Genomic DNA, 25380 nt, shown 5'->3' with positions numbered 1-25380 from the left:
GCTCTGGCTGCCTGCCAGTCTGCTCCTGACATGCCTTTGTCATGGCCTTTCCCACTGGCACTAGGGGATGTCCCCTCTAGATGGTACTTTTGGGATGGCTATCTTTCTTTTCCACTCCTCTGATGCCCTCTTCTGGAGTGGGTCTTGAGTTTGCATATTCAGTTGGTAATTTAGGTCCAAAGTCTATTTTATGACAGTGTGAGGCAATTCAGGGACACCAGTACACATGGGTAAACTAAATTAGAGCTACAGAGCTTCACTAACTAGTCCATCGCTTTTACAGCCCCTGCTTTGTGTCATCCCCAGAGCTGCCTTTAAGCCCAACCCTGACCTCACTTTAGGTGCAGCTTCACAGGTGGATTTTAATGTTTTCTTTGCTTCCTCCTTCCCCAGCTTCTTGGTCAAGTCTTCCTTTTATTAGTCTTCTCTTCAAAGGGCAGGGGAATTACCCTTTGTCTGCTGTTTCTTTCTTTTTTTTAAATATTTATTTATTTATGGCTGTGTTGGGTCTTCGTTTCTGTGCGAGGGCTTTCTCTAGTTGCGGCGAGCGGGGGCCACTCTTCATCGCGGTGCGCGGGCCTCTCACTATCGCGGCCTCTCTTGTTGCGGAGCACAGGCTCCAGACGCGCAGGCTCAGTAGTTGTGGCTCACGGGCCTAGTTGCTCCGCGGCATGTGGGATCTTCCCAGACCAGGGCTCGAACCCGTGTCCCCTGCATTGGCAGGCAGATTCTCAACCACTGTGCCACCAGGGAAGCCCTAAAGCCTAACTTTAAACTGGGTAACAGGTAATACTATGAACACATAGAGGGAGTCCCACTTTTTCATAATTGCCTATTGACCTGTGGCATTTGGAACCTCAGTCTCCACGCTCCTCAGCCTAAGCTCAATTGCTTATTCACAGGAGTCTGCAGCCTCCATCAATTGTTAGGAAACAAGGTCTGAGCACCCAAGGAGAGTTTCCTGTTATTCTCTTGTAAAGTGATGACAAGGAGATTTGATAAAAGCTGAATGAATTTTTAGTCGAGGATTTTCTGTTCTTAAGCTACAATTGTTGTTTTCCCTTTACTCTAGAAGTGATTCTACCAAACAAAAGAAACTTTAATCTTCATATGTGTATTATTATTATTTTATTTAAAAAATTCTCCTTTAAATGTGTAATTTAAAAAAGACTTATGCATCATTAAAGGCAATTTTCTTTTGTCTTGGGACTGGTTATATATGAATGTCAGAGGGGGAAGATTCACTTTAAAAGTGAACCTTCTGGGATGCATTTATTCCGCAAAGTGAGATACACCTTGCAGTAAATATAGAGAAGACCATGAAATAGCCAATTTAAAAATAATTTAAAATTTAAAAATGCTAAATCAAACTCTTGGTTGTTAAGGTGTGTTACCTAAATGATGTATATTTGATCTTCAAAATTTAACATCACTGAAGGTAGCATAAGAGAGTAAGGATTAGATGGTGTTTTGGAGGGATTTAAGTTAGACATTAGAAGCTTTGCAAAATTCGGAGAAACCAGTATCTGTGGTCATAGACAAGAGAGGCCTTATCTTGCGATCTGTTAATAAGAGAGCAATCTGTCTCCTTGTATTACCCTTCAAGGAATCAACATCGTGATTCAGGAATGCCTCTTTCCAATCAGTCATATGCCCTGCAGGTGACTATGAGTCTTGGTTTTGAGTATTTTATCTGGATAAGGAATGTTGTTATAAGATTAATAGAAAATAAATATGGTTTCATAAGCTACGTTTTTCTTCCTGTCATGTATGCTCCAATAAGCTAAATTAACCTTCAACTTAATTCCAGTGGAAAGATCAGATTCAACATGCACTGCACTGAATAGCCATAGGGTGTTTATTGTCTGTCATATTTTCTTCCTTTGCACTAGAACTGCAACTTGACGTGACTGATGGATGTATGCTAGAGGTACCCATAGAGCAGATATCCCAGGGCAACAGTGCACGAACTAGAATGGGAATCAGGTAGAACGGGTGGAAGGAACCTTGGCTGTACTGATTCCTTGCTTTACTGCTATTCCAGGTGGTGTTGGTCCACGAGAGTATACCTTTCTTATTGCCTGTATCAGAATCGGAATGATGCTCTGGAAGCCAAAACTACCATGCTACCAGCAGTGGGTAAGGACGCAGAATGTGTGTTCAGCAGGTCAGAAGGTAACTCTAAGCTCTGTGAGGACAGGGCCCAGGTAGGCCTTGTTTTTTGCTGTACCCTGAGTACCTAGCGTAGCTCTTATCTAGTGTAGGAACCCAATGAGTGTACTGTGGAATTACTAAAGGGAGTTTATTGCTCCATGGCCACACTGTCCCCCTCCTCAAGGGTCCTGGCTGAGTCTCTACATAGAAACTCTACAGATCTCTGCATTAGAGCATCCAGAGTCTTTGTGTGGACAACCAGAGGTATGACTCTGCAGCCCTGGCTGGGTTCTGGGGCCAAGGCTGGCTTTGGGAGTACAGACAAAGGACTTCTGCAGACAGCATCGGGGGAAGCCAGGGTCAAGAACCAAGCTGATTTCAACATCAGTCTGAAGGGCCTGTGCACGGAGGCAAACTCAGGTTTGAGGCACAGAGGTGGAACAAGTGGACTTGGAAGATTGGTAGGAGGCAGGCTCGGACAGACTCTTAAAGTGCTACATGGAGACAGAGTGCTTTTATGAGGCAAATTCATCCTCACCCAGAACACCGAGCCTCTGAGGACATAGAGTACCTTTGAGTGGAAACTTTTCTACGTGCGTCTTCTTGATGCAGGGCCCCATGTCCCCTATCCACCTCTCTCAGGAACTTGCTTCATTTCCTGCCTCAGGCAGAAGGACCCAGGAAGTCCCTTTAGAATCCAAATAAGGTTCCAGCTTTTCTTTCCCAAGCAGAGTAGCAAGTTCTAGAATTGGCTGTGGCCTCAGCAGCTACCATCCAAGTGTTGTTTCAGTAATCCGGCTCCCCAGGACTCGCAGGGGTCTGAGATTGATGCCAACAGTCCCAGGCTCAGCCCTTCAGGAAGGGTTTGGCGTCATTACGAGCCCTTGGGATTCACAAGCTGGTCCCCACGGCTTTTCCCCTTGGTGGCTTCTGAGGGCACCAAGGATAAAGACTTCATGCCAGATGGTCTCACCTTAGGCTCTGTGAAGGCAGCACTCACAGAACTTTTGAGCCTTTAAAGAATTGCCCATTTTTGATGCTGAGCTTATCGCTTGAATGCAAGCAGTTTAACAGAATTAACAGCAGTATCTTGGATGCAAGATGGTTTTTAACCTGCAATATTTTTAGGATCCTGCCAGTGCATCCCAAGGCTCCTTGAGGCAATTAAAACCATGCCCTTGGCAACATGCAGACTGTTTTGTCAGAGTTTGAATTTTTTCTTAGTGCACTTTCTCATCACATCTGGAAGAGGTTTGACTGGTGCTCAGAGAGGTAGCTTCCTATGGGGGTTCTTTTGAATTCTTGATCTACTGTCTCTGGCACCCCATAGACCATGTTGGTGATGTTGTGGCAGGGCCCCAAGTGCTCCCCAGCACCTTCATTTTCTTCCAAACCAACGAGGTTTGATTTACTGGGCAAATCCAGCAGCTAGAAGAAACTACATAAACTGTTAGGCCACAGGGAGCCATGTTAACTAAAAGGTATCTTGTTGACTCGCATGCAGAAATTTAGGCAATGGGAGACTCAGGGCCATTTTAAGTTTTCCGTAAATTCTTTTGGAGGCTTCATCACTTAGACCAAACATATTGAAGTGCACCCACATCGCAATTAAATCTAAAGTTTTCCATAAAAATGGTGAAAACATTTTTGTAATTTTGCTTTTAAAATTATTTGCCTATGAATGCCTCATTAAATTTACAGTTGCTTTTGTCTTATTGTGCCTACTCAGGAAATCTTATAAAACAAGAGAATCTAATTCACAGAAATTATTCTTACATGTAATGAAATTTTTTATGAACAATAAATTGATCAATTAAAGAAGCTGACATAATGTTACATTTTGCAGGCAGTTAATTAAATACTTATTAATTTCAGTTTGCTTTTGTGTACCTTGGAGCCAATTCAATTTTTTCTCCCATTGCCCCCTGGAAAACATGTGGGCCCCAAGCACTGGGCTTTTTGGGCCTAACGGGTAAAACAGCCCTCAGGGATTTGACTCTGATGTTTGGCTCAGGAATAAAGATTTAAAGGTTACAGGATCACTGTTTCAAACGTTAAAGGTCTTTCATGTCAAAGAGGAATAAGACAAACGCTGTGGTCCTCCACAAGACTGGAGCGGAAAATTCTCCAGAAAAACATATCAAAGAGGCTGTCCCAGGAGATATATGACCTGGAAGCATTCAGTGGGAGCTGGAGGGATTTTTCATGAGGCTGCGAGGTTGGAGAGGGCCAAGGATTTAGGGTTAGAAGATCCAAGTTCCAGTCCTCGTGCCAATCATTACTTATGAGACTTTGAGCAAGTCACTTAATCTTTGTATTTGTTTCCTCATCTTATAAAATGGAGATGTGTCCCTGCTTCCCTCATCACACAGGGTTGCTAAAGATCAAAGTGAGATAACTTCATACTCAAGGTGATAAGTTCTACACAAATGTTAAGCCCCATTCAACCGTTAGTTAGAGTTATAAATCCTATTCTAGGATACTAGGGGAATGCCTAGTAGGCTTATGATAGAGTCAAGGCTCTATAAAGGCAACCTAGTATGGACTGTGTGTTTTAGAAATAAAGAATTAGAACAGGATTAGAGCTGAAAGAGATGTTGGACATTGAGTCCCAAGCTCTTATTTTATACATAGAGAAATGATGTGTAACATAATTGAGTGACTCACAAAATGATTTCTATTTATTTATACCCTGCCTTGTTTCATAAAGGATTTCAAGTGGATTGTTAGAATAGGTACAATGAAATAGGGAAATCTCAAGTAAAAATGAAGTTGTGATGGAGAATAAGTTAAAGTATAATGGCCAAGTAAAAGGCAGAGGGGAGTTACAGTGACAATATATAACTTTTATAGAGTCAATTAAAAATGAACAATAACTTTGGCTTTGAGCTTCCTGGTTAGCCAAAGCAAAACTAGAAACCAAGCTAGTGGTAGAACCAGCATCAGAACCCAGTCTTAGACCAGTCTGCTTTTTGTTCCATTTAAAAATTTCTTTTTTTTGAATTTACTTTTTTTGGTCTTAAATTTTGTTTGTTTGTTTTGTTTAGCATTCTTTTTCTTTCTCTCCATTGGTTCAGTTTGTGGGGATGGCTTTTGTGAGGAGAGTGAGAGCTGCTCCATGTGCTCAGTTGACTGGGGAAGGTCCACTTCCTACAGATGCCTGGGTGACGATTGCCTTTCCAATCTGTTTGGTCTCTACTGCCTCCACCTTGACCAATCTGGGATGATTGAATCAACATCTCATGCTGAATTTTCCTGAGCTATTTGTTTCTTATGTTTATTATTCTGTGTCAGGATCTGACATCTTTTTAGAGTTCTCTGCTGTCAAAAGTCTTTGAAATTATATTATCCATCCCTATTACTTTACAAATGAGGGAACTGAGGTCCAGAGCTCTTAAGTGACTTGCCCAAGGCCACACAGCAGCAAATGACCTTTTCTGAGCACCTACATTTGTCCTTATTTAATTCTTACTACAAATCTTGATAATTAAATATTATTATCCCTTTTTACAGTTGAGGAAAATGAGGCACAAAAAGGTGAAGTGCTTTGCCCAAGGTTACAAGTGAGAGAACTGGGACTTGAACCCATTCTGTCTAGGTCCAAAGTCCATTTCTTTGCACAGCCTTCCACCCGGTGCCGCCTCTTAAGATGGTGACAGAGCACTTCTCTGGGCTCTGAGTCTAGTGCTCTTCCCACTTCACTTTAAAGATAGTCTCGGGCCCTAACTCCCTTGGGCTGGAGAGGTGTGCAAGACTAGTCCCGGAGTTTGGAAAGGTCCACAAATCAGTGTCTGGCTATGCTTTTTGGGGATTGTTTTTTTGGCCAGTGGAGTCAATCTCTATAGACAATTCTGATTTTCAAATGGATCCTTTGGTTGTCTGAAGCAAATGGTTTATATCCACGGTTTTCAGCCATTTTATTAAGATGTACTGTGTGGGGCAATGAGTTTTCACGTGCCAGTAATTTATAATAGTTAAAGTAATCTGGGGCTGGTGCACCTGGGGATTACAGAATTGGCAGCTGGGACCTCTCCCAGAGCCTCATTGACGGGAATAGGGCATGCAGCACATTCTGCATTGAGGCCATTGTAGCTAAATGGCCTCGATCCTATCTCTCCATCAAGCAGTAAACTTTTTTTTGTACTTAAACAGTGTTTAGTTACTTACTAATTTATATACCACCATGTTCCACAAATAATATAAAGCAACTCAATTATGATATTTATATAGTTCTTTACATTTAGTGTATTTTAGCAGGTTTCATTTAGTTCTAACGATAAGTTTCTGAGACCAGCGTTAAGAGCCCACTTTTATTGTCAAGCAGTAAATTTTAATAAGCATATCCTGCCACACTGTGTATAGAACTCTGTACTTTTTATTCTTATTTTACAAAAGGCAGAGTTGTGATGTCAAAGAGCTTAATGTCTAATAGAGAGGGGAGAGCTAACTATGTTAAAAGAACAAAACACACACACACACACACACACACACACACACACACACAACCATATCAATGATTGCCAACTAATCTGGCTTGAATCTTTGTTGACACTTGTTATCATGCAGATTGGGGGGGAAAATCATCTTGTAGTCCAGTCCAACATGGAGTCCCATTCAATGAATAACAGACCAGCAAATAATAATTATAAATAAATTAAGCATTCTTGCTACCTCTCCTGAAAATGCCATAGAAGGACATCTTAAAAATTCTATTTTTTTCTACCTCAAAGTATCTCCCCTACACAGTAGCTGCTCCAAAGTCCCTCTTCTCCACTATACAAGCTACTCTGCAAATCTTTACTCCATTGAACTCAAATAACTCGCTTATCTTCTAACTCTTCCTTCTTTGCTCAGCTCTTCATTATGTAGGTCAGTGTAGCCTTTTTGGTGATTTTAATTTTCCTTCTTCCCCCATTATCTTGGTTCCACACAGTACAGAAAGATCTAGGAGCTGATCTGGAAGTTAACTTCCTCTTTATATAGGGATGGGGAGTGGTTTGGGGAAGACATGGGATACTCATGCATTTTTTTGGTTCTCTATCAAGTCAACTTCAAGTGCATCCACTGTAGTAAATTCAAAATCTCAAATTCTTACCAGCTCATGCTCTAATATATGGACTCCTCTCCTGTCACTTGGTGTGTATCTAGAAAATTAACAAAGTACATCTAAATATTATTCTAGAAACTATTATTAGAAAGGCCCAGTTACATCCAAAACTTATATTGTATATTCTGAAACTAAAAGTCAATGGTTTGGCATTTTCTGTTGTTTTGGATTGTTGATGCTAATGTTTTCCTCCCTGGGATGGATAATAAAGCTTATTGACTCTGGGTTGGGGGCAAAGTGTGTGCGGGTGTGTGCGAGAGAGAAATAGCTCCTTGGAGCCTTTAGTAAGAGAATGGAAAGGAGTTCACAAGATTGCTGAAGAATGATTCTAGAGAAGCAGGGGCAGGGTGGGGAGGAAGAGTACCAATGGCTTTTGGATGGCTAGAAAACCAAGTATTTTCTTTTTTTTTATTTTGAAGCTGAAGTGTACAGTGTATCAAAATTAAGGATTTTAACGAATCTAAAAGTCATGTGACATTTAAAAATTGTATTGAATTCTCAAATCTTTGGCTTTTCATTTATATGTCTTTGTTTGTTTGTTTTGTTTTTTAAAAAATTTTTTATTGGAGTATAGTTGATTTAAAATGTTGTGTTAGGGAACTCTTCTCAATACTCTGTAATGACCTGTATGTCTTTTTAACTGAAATCCTTGTTAAACCCATTGCAATCGACCTTGCTAATGAGCACCATCATCTTACTGATAGTCTCACTGTTGCTAGCAATGAATAATTAAGTACTAATTTTGTGCTGAATGCTATTGTTTTCATTAATTTTTACTGTAAAATATTTAAATCATATTTCAGTCTTTTTTTTTTTTTAATCAGTCATCAATTTTATTCACATCACTGTATACATGTCAATCCCAATCGCCCAATTCAGCACACCACCATCCCTACCCCACCGCAGTTTTCCCCCCTTGGTGTCCATACGTTTGTTCTTTACATCTGTGTCTCAACTTCTGCCCTGCAACCCGGTTCATCTGTACCATTTTTCTAGGTTCCACATACATGCGTTAATATACGATATTTGTTTTTCTCTTTCTGACTTACTTCACTCTGTATGACAGTCTCTAGATCCATCCACGTCTCAACAAATGACTCAATTTCGTTCCTTTTTATGGCTGAGTAATATTCCATTGTATATATGTACCACTTCTTCTTTATCCATTCATCTGTCCATGGGCATTTAGGTTGCTTCCATGACCTGGCTCTTGTAAATAGTGCTGCAATGAACATTGGGGTGCATGTGTCTTTTTGAATTATGGTTTTCTCTGGGTATATGCCCAGTAGTGGGATTGCTGGGTCATATGGTAATTCTATTTTTAGTTTTTTAAGGAACCTCCATATTGTTCTCCGTAGTGGCTGTATCAATTTACATTCCCACCAACAGTGCAAGAGGGTTCCCTTTTCTCCACACCCTCTCCAGCATTTGTTGTTTGTAGATTTTCTGATGATGCCCATTCTAACTGGTGTGAGGTGATACCTCATTGTAGTTTTGATTTGCATTTCTCTAATAATAGTGATGTTGAGCATCTTTTCACGTGCTTCGTGGCTGTCTGTATGTCTTCTTTGGAGAAATGTCTATTTAGGTCTTCTGCCCATTTTTGGATTGGGTTGTTTATTTTTAATATTGAGCTGAATAAGCTGTTTATATATTTTGGAGATTAATCCTTTGTCTGTTGATTCGTTTGCAAATATTTTCTCCCATTCTGAGGGTTGTCTTTTCGTCTTGTTTATGGTTTCCTTTGCTGTGCAAAAGCTTTGAAGTTTCATTAGGTCCCATTTGTTTATTTTTGTTTTTATTTCCATTACTCTAGGAGGTGGATCAAAAAAGATCTTGCTGTGATTTATGTCAAAGAGTGTTCTTCCTATGTTTTCCTCTAAGAGTTTTATAGTGTCCAGTCTTATATTTAGGTCTCTAATCCATTTTGAGTTTATTTTTGTGTATGGTGTTAGGGAGTATTCTAATTTCATTCTTTTACATGTAGCTGTCCATTTTTCCCAGCACCACTTATTGAAGAGACTGTCTTTTCTCCATTGTATATCTTTACCTCCTTTGTCATAGATTAGTTGACCATAGGTGCGTGGGTTTATCTCTGGGCTTTCTATCTTGTTCCATTGATCTGTGTTTCTGTTTTTGTGCCAGTACCATATTGTCTTGATTACTGTAGCTTTGTAGTATAGTCTGAAGTCAGGGAGTCTGATTCCTCCAGCTCCGTTTTTTTTCCTCAAGACTGCTTTGGCTGTTCAGGGTCTTTTGTGTCTCCATACAAATTTTAAGATGATTTGTTCTAGTTCCGTAAAAAATGCCATTGGTAATTTGATAGGGATTGCATTGAATCTGTAGATTGCTTTGGGTAGTATAGTCATTTTCACAATATTGATTCTTCCAATCCAAGAACATGGTATATCTCTCCATCTGTTGGTATCATCTTTAATTTCTTTCATCAGTGTCTTATAGTTTTCTGCATACAGGTCTTTTGTCTCCCTAGGTAGGTTTATTCCTAGGTATTTGATTCTTTTTGTTGCAATGGTAAATGGGAGTGTTTCCATAATTTCTCTTTCAGATTTTTCATCATTAGTGTATAGGAATGCAAGAGATTTGTGTGCATTAATTTTGTATCCTGCAACGTTACCAAATTCATTGATTAGCTCTAGTAGTTTTCTGGTGGCAGTTTTAGGATTCTCTATGTATAGTATCATGTCATCTGCAAACAGTGACAGTTTTACTTCTTCTTTTCCAATTTGTATTCTTTTTATTTCTTTTTCTTCTCTGATTGCCATGGCTAGGACTTCCAAAACTATGTTGAATAATAGTGGTGAGAGTGGACATCCTTGTCTTGTTCCTGATCTTAGAGGAAATGCTTTCAGTTTTTCACCATTAAGAATGATGTTTGCTGTGGGTTTGTCATATATGGCCTTTATTATGTTGAGGTAGGTTCCCTCTATGCCCACTTTCTGGAGAGTTTTTATCATAAATGGGTGTTGAGTTTTTTCAAAAGCTTTTTCTGCACCTATTGAGATGATCATATGGTTTTTATTCTTCAATTTGTTAATATGGTGTATCACATTGATTGATTTGCGTATATTGAAGAATCCTTGCATCCCTGGGATAAATCCCACTTGACCGTGGTGTATGATCCTTTTAACGTGTTGTTGGATTCTGTTTGCTAGTATTTTGTTGAGGTTTTTTGCATCTATATTCATCAGTGATATTGGTCTGTAATTTTCTTTTTTTGTAGTATCTTTGTCTGGATTTAGTATCAGAGTGATGGTGGCCTCATAGAATGAGTTGGGGAGTGTTCCTTCCTCTGCAATTTTTTGGAAGAGTTTGAGAAGGATTGGTGTTAGCTCTTCTCTAAATGTTTGATAGAATTCGCCTGTGAAGCCATCTGGTCCTGGACTTTTGTTTGTTGGAAGATTTTTAATCACAGTTTCAATTTCATTACTTGTGATTAGTCTGTTCATGTTTTCTGTTTCTTCCTGGTTCAGTCTTGGAAGGTTATACCTTCTGAAGAATTTGTCCATTTCTTCCAGGTTGTCCATTTTATTGGCATAGAGTTGCTTGTAGTAGTCTCTTAGGATGCTTTGTATTTCTGCAGTGTCTGTTGTAACTTCTGCTTTTTCATTTCTGATTTTATTGATTTGAGTCCTCTCCCTCTTTTTCTTGATGAGACTGGCTAATGGCTTATCAATTTTGTTTATCTTCTCAAAGAACCAGCTTTTAGGTTTATTGATCTTTGCTACTGTTTTCTTTGTTTCTATTTCATTTATTTCCGCTCTGATCTTTATGATTTCTTTCCTTCTGCTAACTTTGGGTTTTGTTTGTTATTCTTTCTCTAGTTCCTTTAGGTGTAAGGTTAGATTGTTTATTGAGATTTTTCTTGTTTTTTAGGTAGGTTTGTATAGCTATAAACTTCCCTCTTAGAACTGCTTTTGCTGTGTCCCATAGGTTTTGGATCATCGTGTTTTCATTGTCATTTGTCTCTAGGTATTTTCTGATTTCTTCTTTGATTTCTTCAGTGATCTCTTGGTTATTTAGTAATGTATTGTTTAGCCTCCATGTGTTTGTGTTTTTTACTTTTTTTCCCCTGTAATGGATTTCTAATCTCATAGCGTTGTGGTCAGAAAGGATGCTTGATATGATTTCAATTTTCTTAAATTTACTGAGGCTTCATTTGTGACCCAAGATGTGATCTATCCTGGAGAATGTTCCGTGCGCACTTGAGAAGAAAGTGTAATCTGCTGTTTTTGGGTGGAACGTCCTATAAATATCAATTAAATCTATCTGGTCTATTGTGTCATTTAAAGCTTGTGTTTCCTTATTTATTTTCATTTTGGATGATCTGTCCATTGGTGTAAGTGAGGTGTTAAAGTCTCCCACTATTATTGTGTTACTGTCGATTTCCTCTTTTATAGCTGTTAGCAGTTGCCTTATGTATTGAGGTGCTCCTATGTCGGGTGCATATATATTTGTAATTGTTATATCTTCTTGGATTGATCCCTTGATCATTATGTAGTGTCCTTCCTTGTCTCTTGTAACATTCTTTATTTTAAGGTCTATTTTATCTGATATGAGTATAGCTACTCCAGCTTTCTTTTGTTCCATTTGCATGGAATATCTTTTTCCATCCCCTCACTTTCGGTCTGTATGTGTCCCTAGGTCTAAAGTGGGTCTCTTGTAGACAGCATATATATGGGTCTTGTTTTTGTATCCATTCAGCAAGCCTGTGTCTTTTGGTTGGAGCATTTAATCCATTCACGTTTAAGGTAATTATCGATATGTATGTTCCTATGACCATTTTCTTAATTGCTTTGGGTTTGTGTTTGTAGGTGCTTTTCTTCTCTTGTGTTTCCCACTTAGAGAAGTTCCTTTAGCATTTGTTGTAGAGCTGGTTTGGTGGTGCTGAATTCCCTTAGCTTTTGCTTCTCTGTAAAGCTTTTGATTTCTCCATCAGATCTAAATGAGATCCTTGCCGGATAGAGTAATCTTGGTTGTAGGTTCTTCCCTTTCATCACTTTAAGTATATCATGCCACTCCCTTCTGGCTTGTAGAGTTTCTGCTCAGAAATCAACTGTTAACCTTATGGGAGTTCCCTTGTATGTTATTTGTCGTTTTTCCCTTGCTGCTTTCAATAATTTTTCTTTGTCTTTAATTTTTGCCACTTTGATTACTATGTGTCTCGGCATGTTTCTCCTTGGGTTTATCCTGCCTGGGACTCTCTGCACTTCCTGGATTTGGGTGGCTATTTCCTTTCCCATGTTAGGGAAGTTTTCGACTATAATCTCTTCAAATATTTTCTCTGGTCCTTTCTCTCTCTCTTCTCCTTCTGGGACCCCTATAATGCGAATGTTGTTGCATTTAATGTTGTCCCAGAGGTCTCTTAGGCTGTCTTCATTTCTTTTCATTCTTTTTTCTTTAGTCTGTTCCGCAGCAGTGAATTCCACCATACTGTCTTCCAGGTCACTTATCCGTTCTTCTGCCTCAGTTATTCTGCTATTGATTCCTTCTAGTGTAGTTTTCATTTCAGTTATTTTATTGGTCATCTCTGTTTGTTTGTTCTTTAATTCTTCCAGGTCTTTGTTAATCATTTCTTGCATCTTCTCGATCTTTGCCTCCATTCTTATTCTGAGGTCCTGGATCATCTTCACTATCATTATTCTGAATTCTTTTTCTGGAAGGTTGCCTGTCTCCACTTCATTTAGTTTTTTTTCTGGAGTTTTTTCTTGTTCCTTCATCTGGTATATAGCCCTCTGCCTTTTCATCTTGTCTATCTTTCTGTAACTGTGGTTTTTGTTCCACAGGCTGCAGGATTGTAGTTTTTCTTGCTTCTGTTGTCTGCCCTCTGGTGGTTAAGGTTATCTAAGAGGCTTGATGCGAGGCTCTGGTGGTGGGTAGAGCTGACTGTTACTCTCTCAGTCTTTGTTTTTATTTTCTTTCTTTTTTTTCTTTAGTGGTTTCAGTATCAGATACAAAAGATGTTTGGGTTTAAAGTTAGATGGTAAGTTTCACTCATATCGAAAAAGGTTTGTAAATGACCAGAATCAGAATTTTATTCCCAAGCCCCTCATACCCCATGTTCCCAAATGTGGACTCAAAATTACATGAGATTAGAGGATCTCTGTCTTTGGTCCTGACACTCTAGTGCCTGTGGTTCTTAGGCCAAACCCACATGAGGCTTCTGGAGAATACCACCAAGATTTAGAGAAAGATAAGAGTTGGGCCAGTGTATATTGAATGCACCTGCTGAGAAATGCTGAGTGGTGTCAAAGATGAGTGAAAGATAGCCCTTATGTCACACTTCTAACTTTTGCAAGGACATTGTTGAAGGTTATAGATCTTGTTCTCTCTCTCTCTCTCTTTTTATAGTAACACACTAAAAAATGGGAGAAAGGGACAAAAGATAAAATCTCCCTTTGGAGGCTGATGAAAATTGTCAGATGAGATGGGCTCTTTGGGAATCATTACTTCTTATAATGCTCTGCATATACCCAGAGAACACAGGAAATCACATGTCAAGGTCACTATGCTCAGCAGAAAATTTCCTTAATGCCGAATGCAAACAAGGCTTTGACTATCAGCCCACCTCATTAGGACTGTATGCATTCTAGCTCTACTTTTCCTACTTCTGCCAGCTGTGGAGCCTCAGTTCAAAGGCCCCAGTGCTTTTGACAGTAATGGTGATGGTTGATACTTTTCTGTCGAAATTCTGTCGGTTTAAGCATCCAAACAGGTTCAAGGTTGGTGCCTCCCAGATTAGAGCCCACCCTGCCCTCCACTGTGCCCCCAGAAGGCAGACCAGTTTTCCCCTTGGGATCATGGAAACCTGTTGTACTTAGAAAACCAACAGTGATGGCTCTGCCGTTTCAGTCAGAAATTCTGTCTTGATGTTCAGAATGATCATGTTCCCTAGTTATGGTTTGGAAAGATGATCAGGCTTGCAGCCAAGTTTGAAGAAAAACAGTGCCCCCAATTCATTGCAAAACAGTGAGTGATTGGCGTGCCTCTAGGAAATAAGCCAGGCAAATTCTTACCAAGGAAAGTCATTAGTAAGTTCCAGGTTATTTTACTTGCTACTCTTATGGAAAAGGAGGGGAACATATATTCATTAGGTGATTACTTTGTGTCAGGTGCTGTGCTAGATGCTTTATGCATTCATTTTAACCCATAGCATAACCCTGTCAGATGGGTATCGTGGGTATCATTGTCTCCTTGTAGAATGAAGAAACTGAGGCTCAGAGAAGTTGTCACTTGGTCAGGAGCTTACAAGTAGTGGAGTTAAAATTCTAACCACCTCTGACCTTAAAGCCTTATTCTCTCTCATGACGTTCTTTCTGAAAAAAAGCAAAAATTACAGAATATACCATTGGTCTCTTCTGTACTGCTTGGTGTCCTTCCATAGCTGTTTGACCATTTAGCCGGGAACTAACTCTTTAGGTATTTACAGTGTGTAGAAGGGATTTGTGCATCTGATAAGGCAGTATATGCCAGGAGTGGTTTATGTATTATCGATGGGAAATTTTAAAACACTTTAACAGTTGTGTATTTATTTTTATACATATTAGAAAAAAATTAACCAGAATATCAGCTTGTGATTTTAGACAAGTAAATAAAATAAATAAGCTCTTTTACAGAAACACATGAAGTAGATAATAGTGGTTCACAGACATTCCAAAAATTGTGATAATACCATGTGACTGATGGTGTTTGGGAATCATCATGATTAGGAATGGACAAATAATGTTAGTTCCTCTCAACTCTGAGAGACAGTGAGCCTAATTAGCCTATGGTCTCTTCTCAATTACCCAGAGACTGTGTTCAACAAATTAGAATCCCTAACTAAGCTCTGTCTGCCACCCAGCCCATTCTTGGGGCACGAAATCTCACTGCCACCTCATATAAAATCAGGAATTCAAATTAATTTGAGCCTCAGCCTATCCAAAATCTAATCATGCAGATAAATGCAATGCAACAAAAGCAAAAGAAAAGGATTTTTAGTTGGCCCAACTTTTGGGATTCTGAGGATCACAGTTATTATAAATATCCATGTAAATGGCATCTCTTTGCCAAGAAACTCTATCTCTGTTTACTTTCTAATTGTTTTAGACAGTGGCAGCAAGTAGGCAAATTATTTGAACCTAGGTTCTAGACTCAGCTCTATGACCAGCCAGTGTGTGACCCTGGGGGCCTTGTTCTCAAAGGTGCTTTCCCTCTCTAGTGCTGTAGTGAACAACAAACCATAGGTGACAAGTCCTTCAGCACCTGCAGAGGAGGGTGACTGACAAAGAAGAACAGATGGGTCATATTTTTCTGGGGACACCTGCTGGCTTTAAGGGTGTGGGGCTCAGCACAGGCTGGGCTCTGTTCAAGTTCCTTTGCTCCGTCAAGCAGGTGCAGGTGGCAGCAGGGGCAGGGGAGCCTAGGGATCCAGGTATGATGCCAGTAGGCGGCTGAGGTAAAGCCTAGATGACAGATGGTAGAGTCTGAGCCCAGAGGCCCCCAGAGTCCACATCAGTCAGAAGCCTGCCCTGCTTGCTTCTCAGGAAGGAGTGAATGGTATCTAGAGACCTGGTCTACTCTGAATGGCTGTATAACTGCTTAGCTATGGAAGGTGGCCTCGTTCTTTCTCTGCTTTTGTCTCTTGGTTAAGAGCTCAGAATCTGAGTCACATGGGCCCAGAGCAAATTATTTACTAGTTGTGTGACCTTAGGCAAGTGTGACCTTACTTGCTATCAACTTCGGTCTCCTCAGTTGTAAAATGAAGATACTAATAGTACCGCCTTATAGGGTTGTTGTGAGGATTAAATGAGATAATACAGATAAAGCACAGTGACTGGCTCAATAAGTGTTAATTATTATTGTTATTATGAAGTGATAATACTTACGTGGGATTAAGTCGTTCTACTTCCCAGTGACCTGGACTTATAGCCAGCTATTTCATTTTAATCAACAGTACTATAACATTATTTGAGTTTAATCACAAGTTAATTTGAGTCTAAGTCCTTGCTCATAGTTCTCAAATATTGAGGGAAATTATGATGATTATTATATGGTCAAATTCCCCCCTTCCCACCATTCTCCTCCTTTGCACCATCTCACAGCTCAGGAGCGGACAAGGTCTCCATTACTCTGGGCCGTGCCTCATCTCTTAGAGGACAAAGGCCAGCCTGGCTGATGACTCTCCTCATGCCTCCACATACAAATTAGCCTGCAGGCCCCTCCTTGTTGCCTGCCTGAATCTCCAGGGAACAGGGAGGGTTATTCATAGTGTTGGCTCTGACCATGGTGCCTGAGGACATGGATATATTTTTAGTGTCTCCTCCCTAGGGTCTGGCTGAAAAGGTCATGCCTATATTTTATGCCTAATGTCAATTTCTGAATAAAGAACTTGTTTCTGTTAATAGGGCCCAAGCAATGTCAGGGTGTGGGATCCCCCTCCCACTTTGGAATGTCGTTTTGCTAATGACCTGTAAGGAAGGTGCTTTGTAAAACCCAAAGCAGTTTATAGAAGTTCTTATGAAGGAGAATAAGGGACTGTGTCAAAAACTGCCCTGGAGAAGAGGGTTTGGTGCATTCAGGCAGCTTCAGGGAGCTGAACTAGGGCCACTAAGTAGATACAGGGAGAGGTTTTGCATTCCACGTTTTCTACTCATCAGAGTGAGCAGGAGTGGAGTGCACCCTGACAAACAATGAGCTTCACTCTTGCATGTATTCAAACAAAATGTGGGAGCAGGAGACTGGATGAGATGGGCTGAGGGCCCCTCCACTGCTAAAAATCAGTGATTCTGGAGTGGGTGGTGGTGAGAACTATTCTGGTTGGGACTGGGCACGGAACGAAGTGGACACCAAAAAATAGGTGCAGGAGCCTTGAAAATAAACCGATCTATGGCCGCATTTTCCAGGGAATGATTCTGTGTTTCAGTCTCTCCATTAAAAAAATGGTTATTGGTTTATTTAGGTTACAAAAATTTCTTCCTAAGTCAATTTTGGTAGGTAATATTTTTCTAAAAGTATCATTTTTAAATATATTGGCAGTACACAAGGATTCCCTTTTCTCTACATCCTCACCAACCTTGTTATTTCTTGGGTTTTTGATAATAGTTGTGCTAACAGGTGTGAGGTGATACCTCATTGTGGTTTTGATTTGCATTTCACCAACGGCTAGTGAAGTTGAGTGTATTTTCGTGCACTTGTTGGCCATCTGTATGTCTTCTTTGGAAAAATGTCTATTCAGATCTTCTGCCATTTTTTAATCAGATTTTTTTGATATTGAGTTTTATGAGTTGTTTATATATTTTGAATATTAACCCCTATCAGATACATGACTTGCAAATATTTTCTCTCGTTCAGTTGGTTGTCTCTTCATTTTTGTCGATGGTTTTCTTTGCTGTGCAGTCTCCATGTCTTTCTTAATCAACTAATTTCATTTGTCTGCTATAATAGTTAAACTAAATAGAACTAACATACATTTTTCATTCTTCCCCAGATTTCAGTAATAATTATCCTAGATTCATCTTGTTGGATCTTAACCAGTCAGATGCCTCTTGGCACATGAGAAAACTGAGGTGGGGTGGTTAAGTGACTTGCCTAAATTGTATAGGGGGTGAGTGGCAGAGCCCAGACTTAAACCTTCTGGTTCCTGGTCTAGGGCCCTGTCTGATAAACCAGAAGCTCCTACTGTGGGCATTGAGAAAGCTGTGAGAACCAGGGCTCTGGGCTGAGCAGGAGTGACACACAAGCCCAGAAGGCCACCTCCTGCAGGTGTAAGTCCTTCCTCTCAGGTAAAGCCCTGCACATGGTAGGTGCTCATCAGACGTTCATTGACTTGAACAAAGCAATCCTGTCAGTGCTGGCACCTAGTTAGTGCTCCATACATGGTTATTGAGTGAAAGCAGCACAACTTTCAAGGGCTTCAGGGAACTGACGCCAAAACTCAGGACACATGAAAAGGCCCATGGCTTGTTCTCATGATGTTCTTTACTCCTGCGTTTGTGTGTAGGTTCAACCCTGGGCTGGTAACAAGGCTTCCTGCATGCTCTGAGGCCTCCTGCCTTTACCTCCATTCTGGGCTTGAATGCAGATGAATCTTTCTGAGGATGCTTCCTACAAACAAGGTATTGAGCCCAACAGGAGCTGCAGGTCATCCAGGTTGAGTCATTAGTAGATGACAGGCTGCCCCCCTCCTGCCATAGCCTGGCAGCATCCCTGGTGTGGGAGCATTCAATCTCTTTCTGCGATTAACCAACTGTAGCTTAGCTGTGATCAGCAGAGCTCCCAGTCCAGGAGGTGGCTGGGCTCCAAATCCAGCTCCTTGAAAGTTCCTAACTGGGCTCCACCTGTCAGGAGGTAATGAAGAGAGACTTATTGGTATTTTTGCAGTGCAACTTTATACTTTTTGATAACTAGTTAGTAGCATATTGGAGCTCTCTAATTTTGCAGCCCAGTCACAGGAGGCTTATGCAAGGTATTTATAACTTTCCTAACTGTGATCTTACTCCTTACTTATTGCCAAGTAGTCCTCATCTGTTTTTGTCTATGAATCAACAAGTGTGTGTTCAGTGTGGGGCAGGGGCACGATCCCATTATTGTTCTAAGCGTGAGCTGCCACCAGTGGGCTCCCTGGGACACTATTCAAGCCAGAGACAAGACCCTGGTTTCCTAGGCAGAAACTGTAGCCTTGGAGAATTGTCTATTATCTTTTCTCTCCGCTCAGCATACTTGATGTCCTCTTACTTTTTCTGGGTGAGCCCTTAGACCAGAAATAATAAGGAAATGCAGACTATTCATATTATTGGTGGTATTAATAACTAGTATTTGTTAGGGATCTACTTTGTGCCAACTATTATGCAAGCTGTTTTATATGTATTATCCTTAATTCTTGAATCCTACAAGGTCAGTTTTATTTTCTCAACATTATCTGCAAGGAAACCGAGGCACAGAACTGTTGAATAAACTTTCCCAGGGCTTTCAAATAGAGTAAAGTGGAGTCAGGATTAGAACCCAAGTCTTGGATTCTAAGCACATTCCTATTAAGCCAGGCTTTTCTCAGTGCTGATTAAAAGTAGTACAAATTTAACTTAATAAATGTCTGGATTTCTGGGTCACACGGTGGTAGATTACTCAGTAGAGTACCTGGTATGCTTCCTTCCAACTTCCCATTAAAATAACAATTATAATGGTTTTATGGCATCTGTTTTATCTTTACCCAGCTTCAAGAAAATACCTAAAAAACAAAGAAAAGGATAAATACTCAAAACTCAAATTGACAGTTTTTAGTATGATTTGAATCTGCTATAGAGACAATTGTATATGGTCAATATTCTGTCAAGTATTGGGGAGGAACTCTATTCAACTAAAAATATTCTCTTACCCCAACACAAGGCAGTCAAGTTTTTATATTGAAATCATTCACCTAAAAGGTATTTCTTTTTTTTTTTTAAAGTTGAATCTTTTTAAAAAAAATTTTATTTATTTATTTATTTATGGCTGTGTTGGGTCTTCGTTTCTGTGCAAGGGCTTTCTCTAGCTGCGGTAAGTGGGGGCCACTCTTCGTCGCGGTGCGCGGGCCTCTCACTATTGCAGCCTCTCTTGTTGCGGAGCACAGGCTCCAGACGCGCAGGCTCAGCAATTGTGGCTCACGGGCCTAGTCGCTCTGCGGCATGTGGGATCTTCCCAGACCAGGGCTTGAACCCGTGTCCCCTGAATTGGCAGGCAGATTCTCAACCACTGCGCCACCAGGGAAGCCCTAAAAGGTACTTCTGACAAACTTTTCCCTTCAGATTTCTAAGTAATTTTGAGATTGTCTGATTCAAGCATCACAGGCATTGTGATTAAGTAGTGCTATTTCTCAGAAAGCCCAGCCCTTATCATAACATCCAATCCATTCTAACAGGTCTAGTATAGGTTTAGCTAGAACAGGTTTTGCTAAATCCTGCTTGACATGAAAGTAGCTTCTGAAAATATGATTTCCAAAAATTGTAGGAACAGTGAAGTTGGGTTGACAAAAACCATTCGTGGACTACCTTTGCTTCATTACATATAAAAGCTGGGCTGCTTGCCTGAGAATGAGAAGGGAAGAGGGGAGAAGATAACTTGTTGTCTCCCCATTACGTGCTCCCTGCCTCAGAAGCCTTGGGGCCATGCTAACAAAACGATTCTCAATTTCATTTGAAAAAAATTGATAAATGAGAATGTTCAGGGACTTAAAAAAAATAGTACCAAGGGAGAGTATTTTCACCCTTAGATATTAGAAAATAATAGAAAATTAAAGTCATCAAAAGAGTGTTGCTGAAAAAAGACCTGGGCAAATAGATTTGGAGTAGAATAGATAAGTTTGAAATGGATGAAAGGATATATATGAAATAAATGCATGACAGAACTCAAATATCAGTGAAGAAAGTGTAGGGGAGCAAAATTTGCCACCCCAAAATATTTCTTTGCCATGCGGATTATTTTAAGCTGAAAACAATCAAGGCCCAAAAGACTCAGAAAGAACCTTTAACTTTCCCCCTCATTGCCTAAAAGAATGTAGATAGAGGACCTGTTCCAGGAAAGGAGCTATCCACCATAGGTAGCTATGGTATGAACTAGGTGTGTAGACAGGGAAGAACTTAGCAAAGTCTGTTTGTTAATATTCCTTTCTGTGTTCCATTGTCTCTGCATTTCCCAGCTAACATTCATTTACCAAAGATTTGCTTTTCCATCACTGTGTAAACTGCCTTCCTTCTCTTTGAAGTCCCAAAATACCACCCGCTGAAGATGGTATTTAAGGTGAGGGTTTTGGCCATTTTGGTGAGTTACTCAGTTCTCCTGGGTCTCTTCCATCTATACATGTTATTAAACTTTTGTTTGATTTTCTCCTGTTAATCTGCCTCATGTCAATTTAATTGTTAGACCAGCCAAAAGAATTTAGAAGGGTAGAGGAAAATTCCTTCCTCAAGCAGAAGGAAAGATTATTCAATCAGTTGTGCTGGAACAATAGATTAGTTGTGTGGGTAAAATCAAATTTTATCCTCACCTCACTCTATTTCCTAACTTAATTCTAGATGGTTTAAATAATCCATTGTAAAAAGTGAAAGTGAAATAAATTTTTAGAAAGGAGTTTACAAGCTTCGGATAAACTCAAAAAACAATGGATAAACTTGAAAAGAAAATATTGAAAGATTTGTCTGCATTAAAAGATGAAAATATCTTACGCATTTGATCCTTCTAAGAATATCCAGTTAGATTAATAAGTATTAAAATGCTTTGCACACTGCAAAGTGGAATCATTTAAATATATTTGGAGTAACTGGTAGGAGGATATAATCTATTTATTTGGTGATTCCAATTCAAATTCTGCCTTTATCCCGATTTTCATGTGCGCATGCTAGGTTCATGTTCATTAGAGCTGTTTTGTTTTAATAAAACAAAATTTCCTCCCTACCATGTTTTCACAGCAAATGTATCCATCACTTTTTTGAGAATGAAAGTATCACCTAATATATATTAATCTATTCTTTTAAATATTTCCTACTTGAGAAACACAGAAATGCTTTGGCATAGATCCGTAGGACTTGGAATTGTAGTAAAACTAATGGGTCTCTGGGTTGTTGGAGAAGCTTTAAGGTTAGGGAGGGAGTCGTGCAGAGTGGAGATAGAGCAGAGCCACAGAACCAGGGAAAGGGACTAGGCTAAGTCATATTTTGTTTCTTTTTTTTTAATTAAAAATTTTTATTTATTTAATTTATTTATTTAGCTATGCCAGGTCTTAGTTACCTCACGTGGGATCTTCATTGCGACACGCAGGCTCTTTTAGTTGCAGCGTGCAAGATCTAATTCCCTGACCAGGGATTGAACCTGGGCCTCCTGCATTGGGAGTGCAGAGTTCCAGCCACTGGACCACCAGGGAATTCCCTAAGTTTCATTTTCTTAGGGAAAACAGCATGGGCATTGGAACAGGCAGATATGGATTGAATCTTGACTTCTCAGTCGCTAACAGACATCTCTGGGCAAGTTACTTTACTTCTGTTCTATTCAAAGAAAATCATAATAGTGCCTACCCTGGCTGGGTTCTTATTAGGATTAACCATTACCCAAGAGGAAGTGTGTAAAGCAAGGAGTCAGTGCCCTGTGTAGTTCTCTTCTCTTTCCCTGCCTTTCTTTCTTGGACTTTCTTTAGCCATTCAGCCCTCTCTATCTAACTTATTCAACAAACTTACACTGAAATCTTACTCTGTACTTGACTTCTGGAAGGTACAGGGACTACAAACGAGAAAAAAGACATGGTAGTTCCTATTCTCGCAGTATCTGGAGACCTGGATATAAGACCCATATACCAAAATAAGGCATTAAGAGAGGTTTATACAATTCTGTGCAAGCTCTGAGAAGGCAGTGCCTGAGGAAGCTGGGAAAACAATCTAGGAAATGTTATGAAATTTGTACTAAAGTGGTAATGCCCGCCTCTGCCTCCTCATCTCTTACTCCTCTCAGAGGCTCGAAACTAACAACGGGGAACCCAGAGGCAAGGTTTTCAGCAAGAAGGACTACAGCATGTTAATATAGTTGGTACTGCTCCGAATTCCTAACCCCCCACCCCATCAAAGAATGTGTCTTCTACATTCTTGAGCAAACTGATGTGCCCATCAAACCAGCTTGTCTTGGGAGGACAGTGCTCAGCTTTACCCATGGATGAGGAGGGAACACAGTTCTGACCTCACACAAATAAGAGTCTAAGTGGCATTTCTTAATACAGTGATGGTAGGACTGTGGCCATAGGAGGATCAAGAAGAAGACATTCACTTTCTCCAAGGTGATCCATAGGGAAGTGAAGCAAGTAAGGTAAGCAGAAACATGGGGCTGGCGGCCTTGAGGAATGACCCCTGTTGGGAAACCTTAGCTGCACAATGGTTGTCTGCTGTTAATAGGTGACCCTTCATCCTATGAAATGGATTAGGAGTCTTAATCTTGGAGAATAAACCTTTGTTTTTGAACCTCTGCTTCTTGGGTTATTATTTCTCCATTGCTGTTGTTTTCAGGGCTGTAGTTTTGCAGAGCTACAGACTTTCTGTGGAGGTGCCTCTTGCATTGTCAGACAACTCTAAGTTTACAAATCTTCCTTATCCTGAATGCCAGTGGGTCTTCCACCCATTGGTTCTTATGCTGAGTCTGATCTGTCCTCAGCTGCCATGTCACCCACGGAATGCTTTCTATGCATCATTTCTACTCCTTACCTCCAACTACTTACCTCATTTGATGGGTAGGTATTATTACTTGATTTTGCAGAGGAAGAAACTGGGATTCAGAGAGGTTTATCAACTTGCTTGAGGTCACAGAACCAATAAGTGGCCCAGCCAGAACTTATGCTCTCCTCTGACTGACTCAGTAGCCTATAGTTTTATCACTACACTATGCTATGTAAAAAATAACTTTTTTCCTTATTGTGGTAAAATACATACAGAATAATATTTACCATTTTAACCTTTTTAAAGTGTGCAGTTCAGTGGCATTAAGTACATTCAAATTGTTGTGCAATCATCAGCTATCTAATTTTTAAGCATTTAAAGACATCAGGGACATCCAAGTCTATTGGTAGTGGGCCACAAGAGCTTTAATTAAGATAATTAATCTACATTTGTGTGGGTCAGTGAATTTCCAGTTGGTAACAATGGCTTGATGAACATTATTTGGATGTGACTCACATGCTCATCTGAATTTGGGAGCTTTATTTATATTTATTATCTTATATCAGGAACATCACAGTCTTCCAACTTCAGGAAATTAAGCAAGAATATCTCACTATTATGTTGTTAATTATGTTCAGCTTTAATTATAATTGCTAATTGATTCCAGCCTACTGCTTAACATCTGGGTGCAGCAGGCATACCATAGTAGTGGAAGGCAGGTAAACACACCAGAGAGCTCATATGGGTTACCTAATTAGATAAATTAGTGGTGCTGAAGACCTCGGGTAGTCCACCTTGGGGGCAGCAGCATGCTAGGTTTCTGGGAAGGATGGGTATCAGGACTTCCTTAAGTTTTCTCTTCACCAGGCTGAACATTCTTGTTTTTCCTCATAAAACTCAGGTTCCAAAACCCTTTATTGAGTACACTGCTCTCCAGCCTGTTGACTAACATTTCTTTCTAAGTGTGGCATCTGGAGTGGGACCCACCACTGTCACCATGATCCTGCCAGAACAGAACAGAACACACCTCCCTAATTTTGGACAGCATTCCTCCACCCACACCACCCTAGATAGCATGAGCCTCTTGTCACTGCCTTCATGTTGCTGGCTCATATTGAACTTGTAGTAAGTTCAAACTCAACATCTTCTTCATATATATTATTGTGGCACTAGGCCTTGCTACTTATGTCCTTGCAAATTGGCCTTTTGGACTCAAGGGTAAGATTCTGTCTCTATCAAGGATGGGAAATATATGCAATGCCCATGCCCATGGACCTTGTTCACATCCATGGACCTTCTTATTAGAATGTTTTCTACTGGGCCTGGATAGTCCTCAGAATCCTTCTCAACACAGTGCTTCAGTTAGTCATTACCAATCCTCTCTCAGAGTTGGCACATAAATAAAAACCTAATAGCCTTTCTTACTTTTCATTGATTCATATTATATTTTATTTTATATTTAACCCATCATGGCAAAGGATAGATCAGGATTCATTAAGGGCTGGAAGACTAGGATGATGACCAGTGTATTATAATACAGCTGGGTAGAATTTTTTAAAATTAATTTTTATTGGAGTATAGTTGATTTACAACATTGTGTTAGTTTTAGGTGTACAGCAAAGTGAATCAGTTATACATACGTATATATCCACTGTTTTTTAGATTCTGTTCCCATATAGGTCATTACAGAGTACTGAGTAGAGTTCTCTGTGCTATACAGTAGGTTCTTTTTTTTTTTTTTTAACACCTTTATTGGAGTATAATTGCTTTACAATGGTGTGTTAGTTTCTGCTTTATAACAAAGTGAATCAGTTATACATATACATATGTTCCCATATCTCTTCCCTCTTGCATCTCCCTCCCTCCCACCCTCCCTATCCCACCCCCTAGGTGGTCACAAAGCACCGAGCTATAGAGTAGGTTCTTATTGGTTATCTATTTTATATATAGTAGTGT

At 39.9% G+C, this 25380-nt stretch overlaps 1 protein-coding gene across 1 annotated transcript in view; it reads left to right on the top strand.

Annotated features, from left to right (window-relative positions):
* The window catches only part of LOC309663576 (uncharacterized protein), a 117015-nt gene that overhangs the window by 70422 nt on the left and 21213 nt on the right, over positions 1-25380 (top strand). The window contains exon 3 of the mRNA XM_082467657.1: positions 2045-2139. Coding sequence (XP_082323783.1) covers positions 2045-2139 — 95 coding nt within the window. The remainder of the gene's footprint in view (positions 1-2044; positions 2140-25380) is intronic.

The sequence above is a fragment of the Balaenoptera physalus genome (genome assembly GCF_965194825.1).
Source record: "Balaenoptera physalus genome assembly, chromosome: 7".
In the NCBI taxonomy this organism is placed as follows: Eukaryota; Metazoa; Chordata; class Mammalia; order Artiodactyla; family Balaenopteridae; genus Balaenoptera; species Balaenoptera physalus.
Note: the sequence above shows the minus strand (reverse complement) of the source record. Positions and strands in the feature narration are given on the sequence as shown.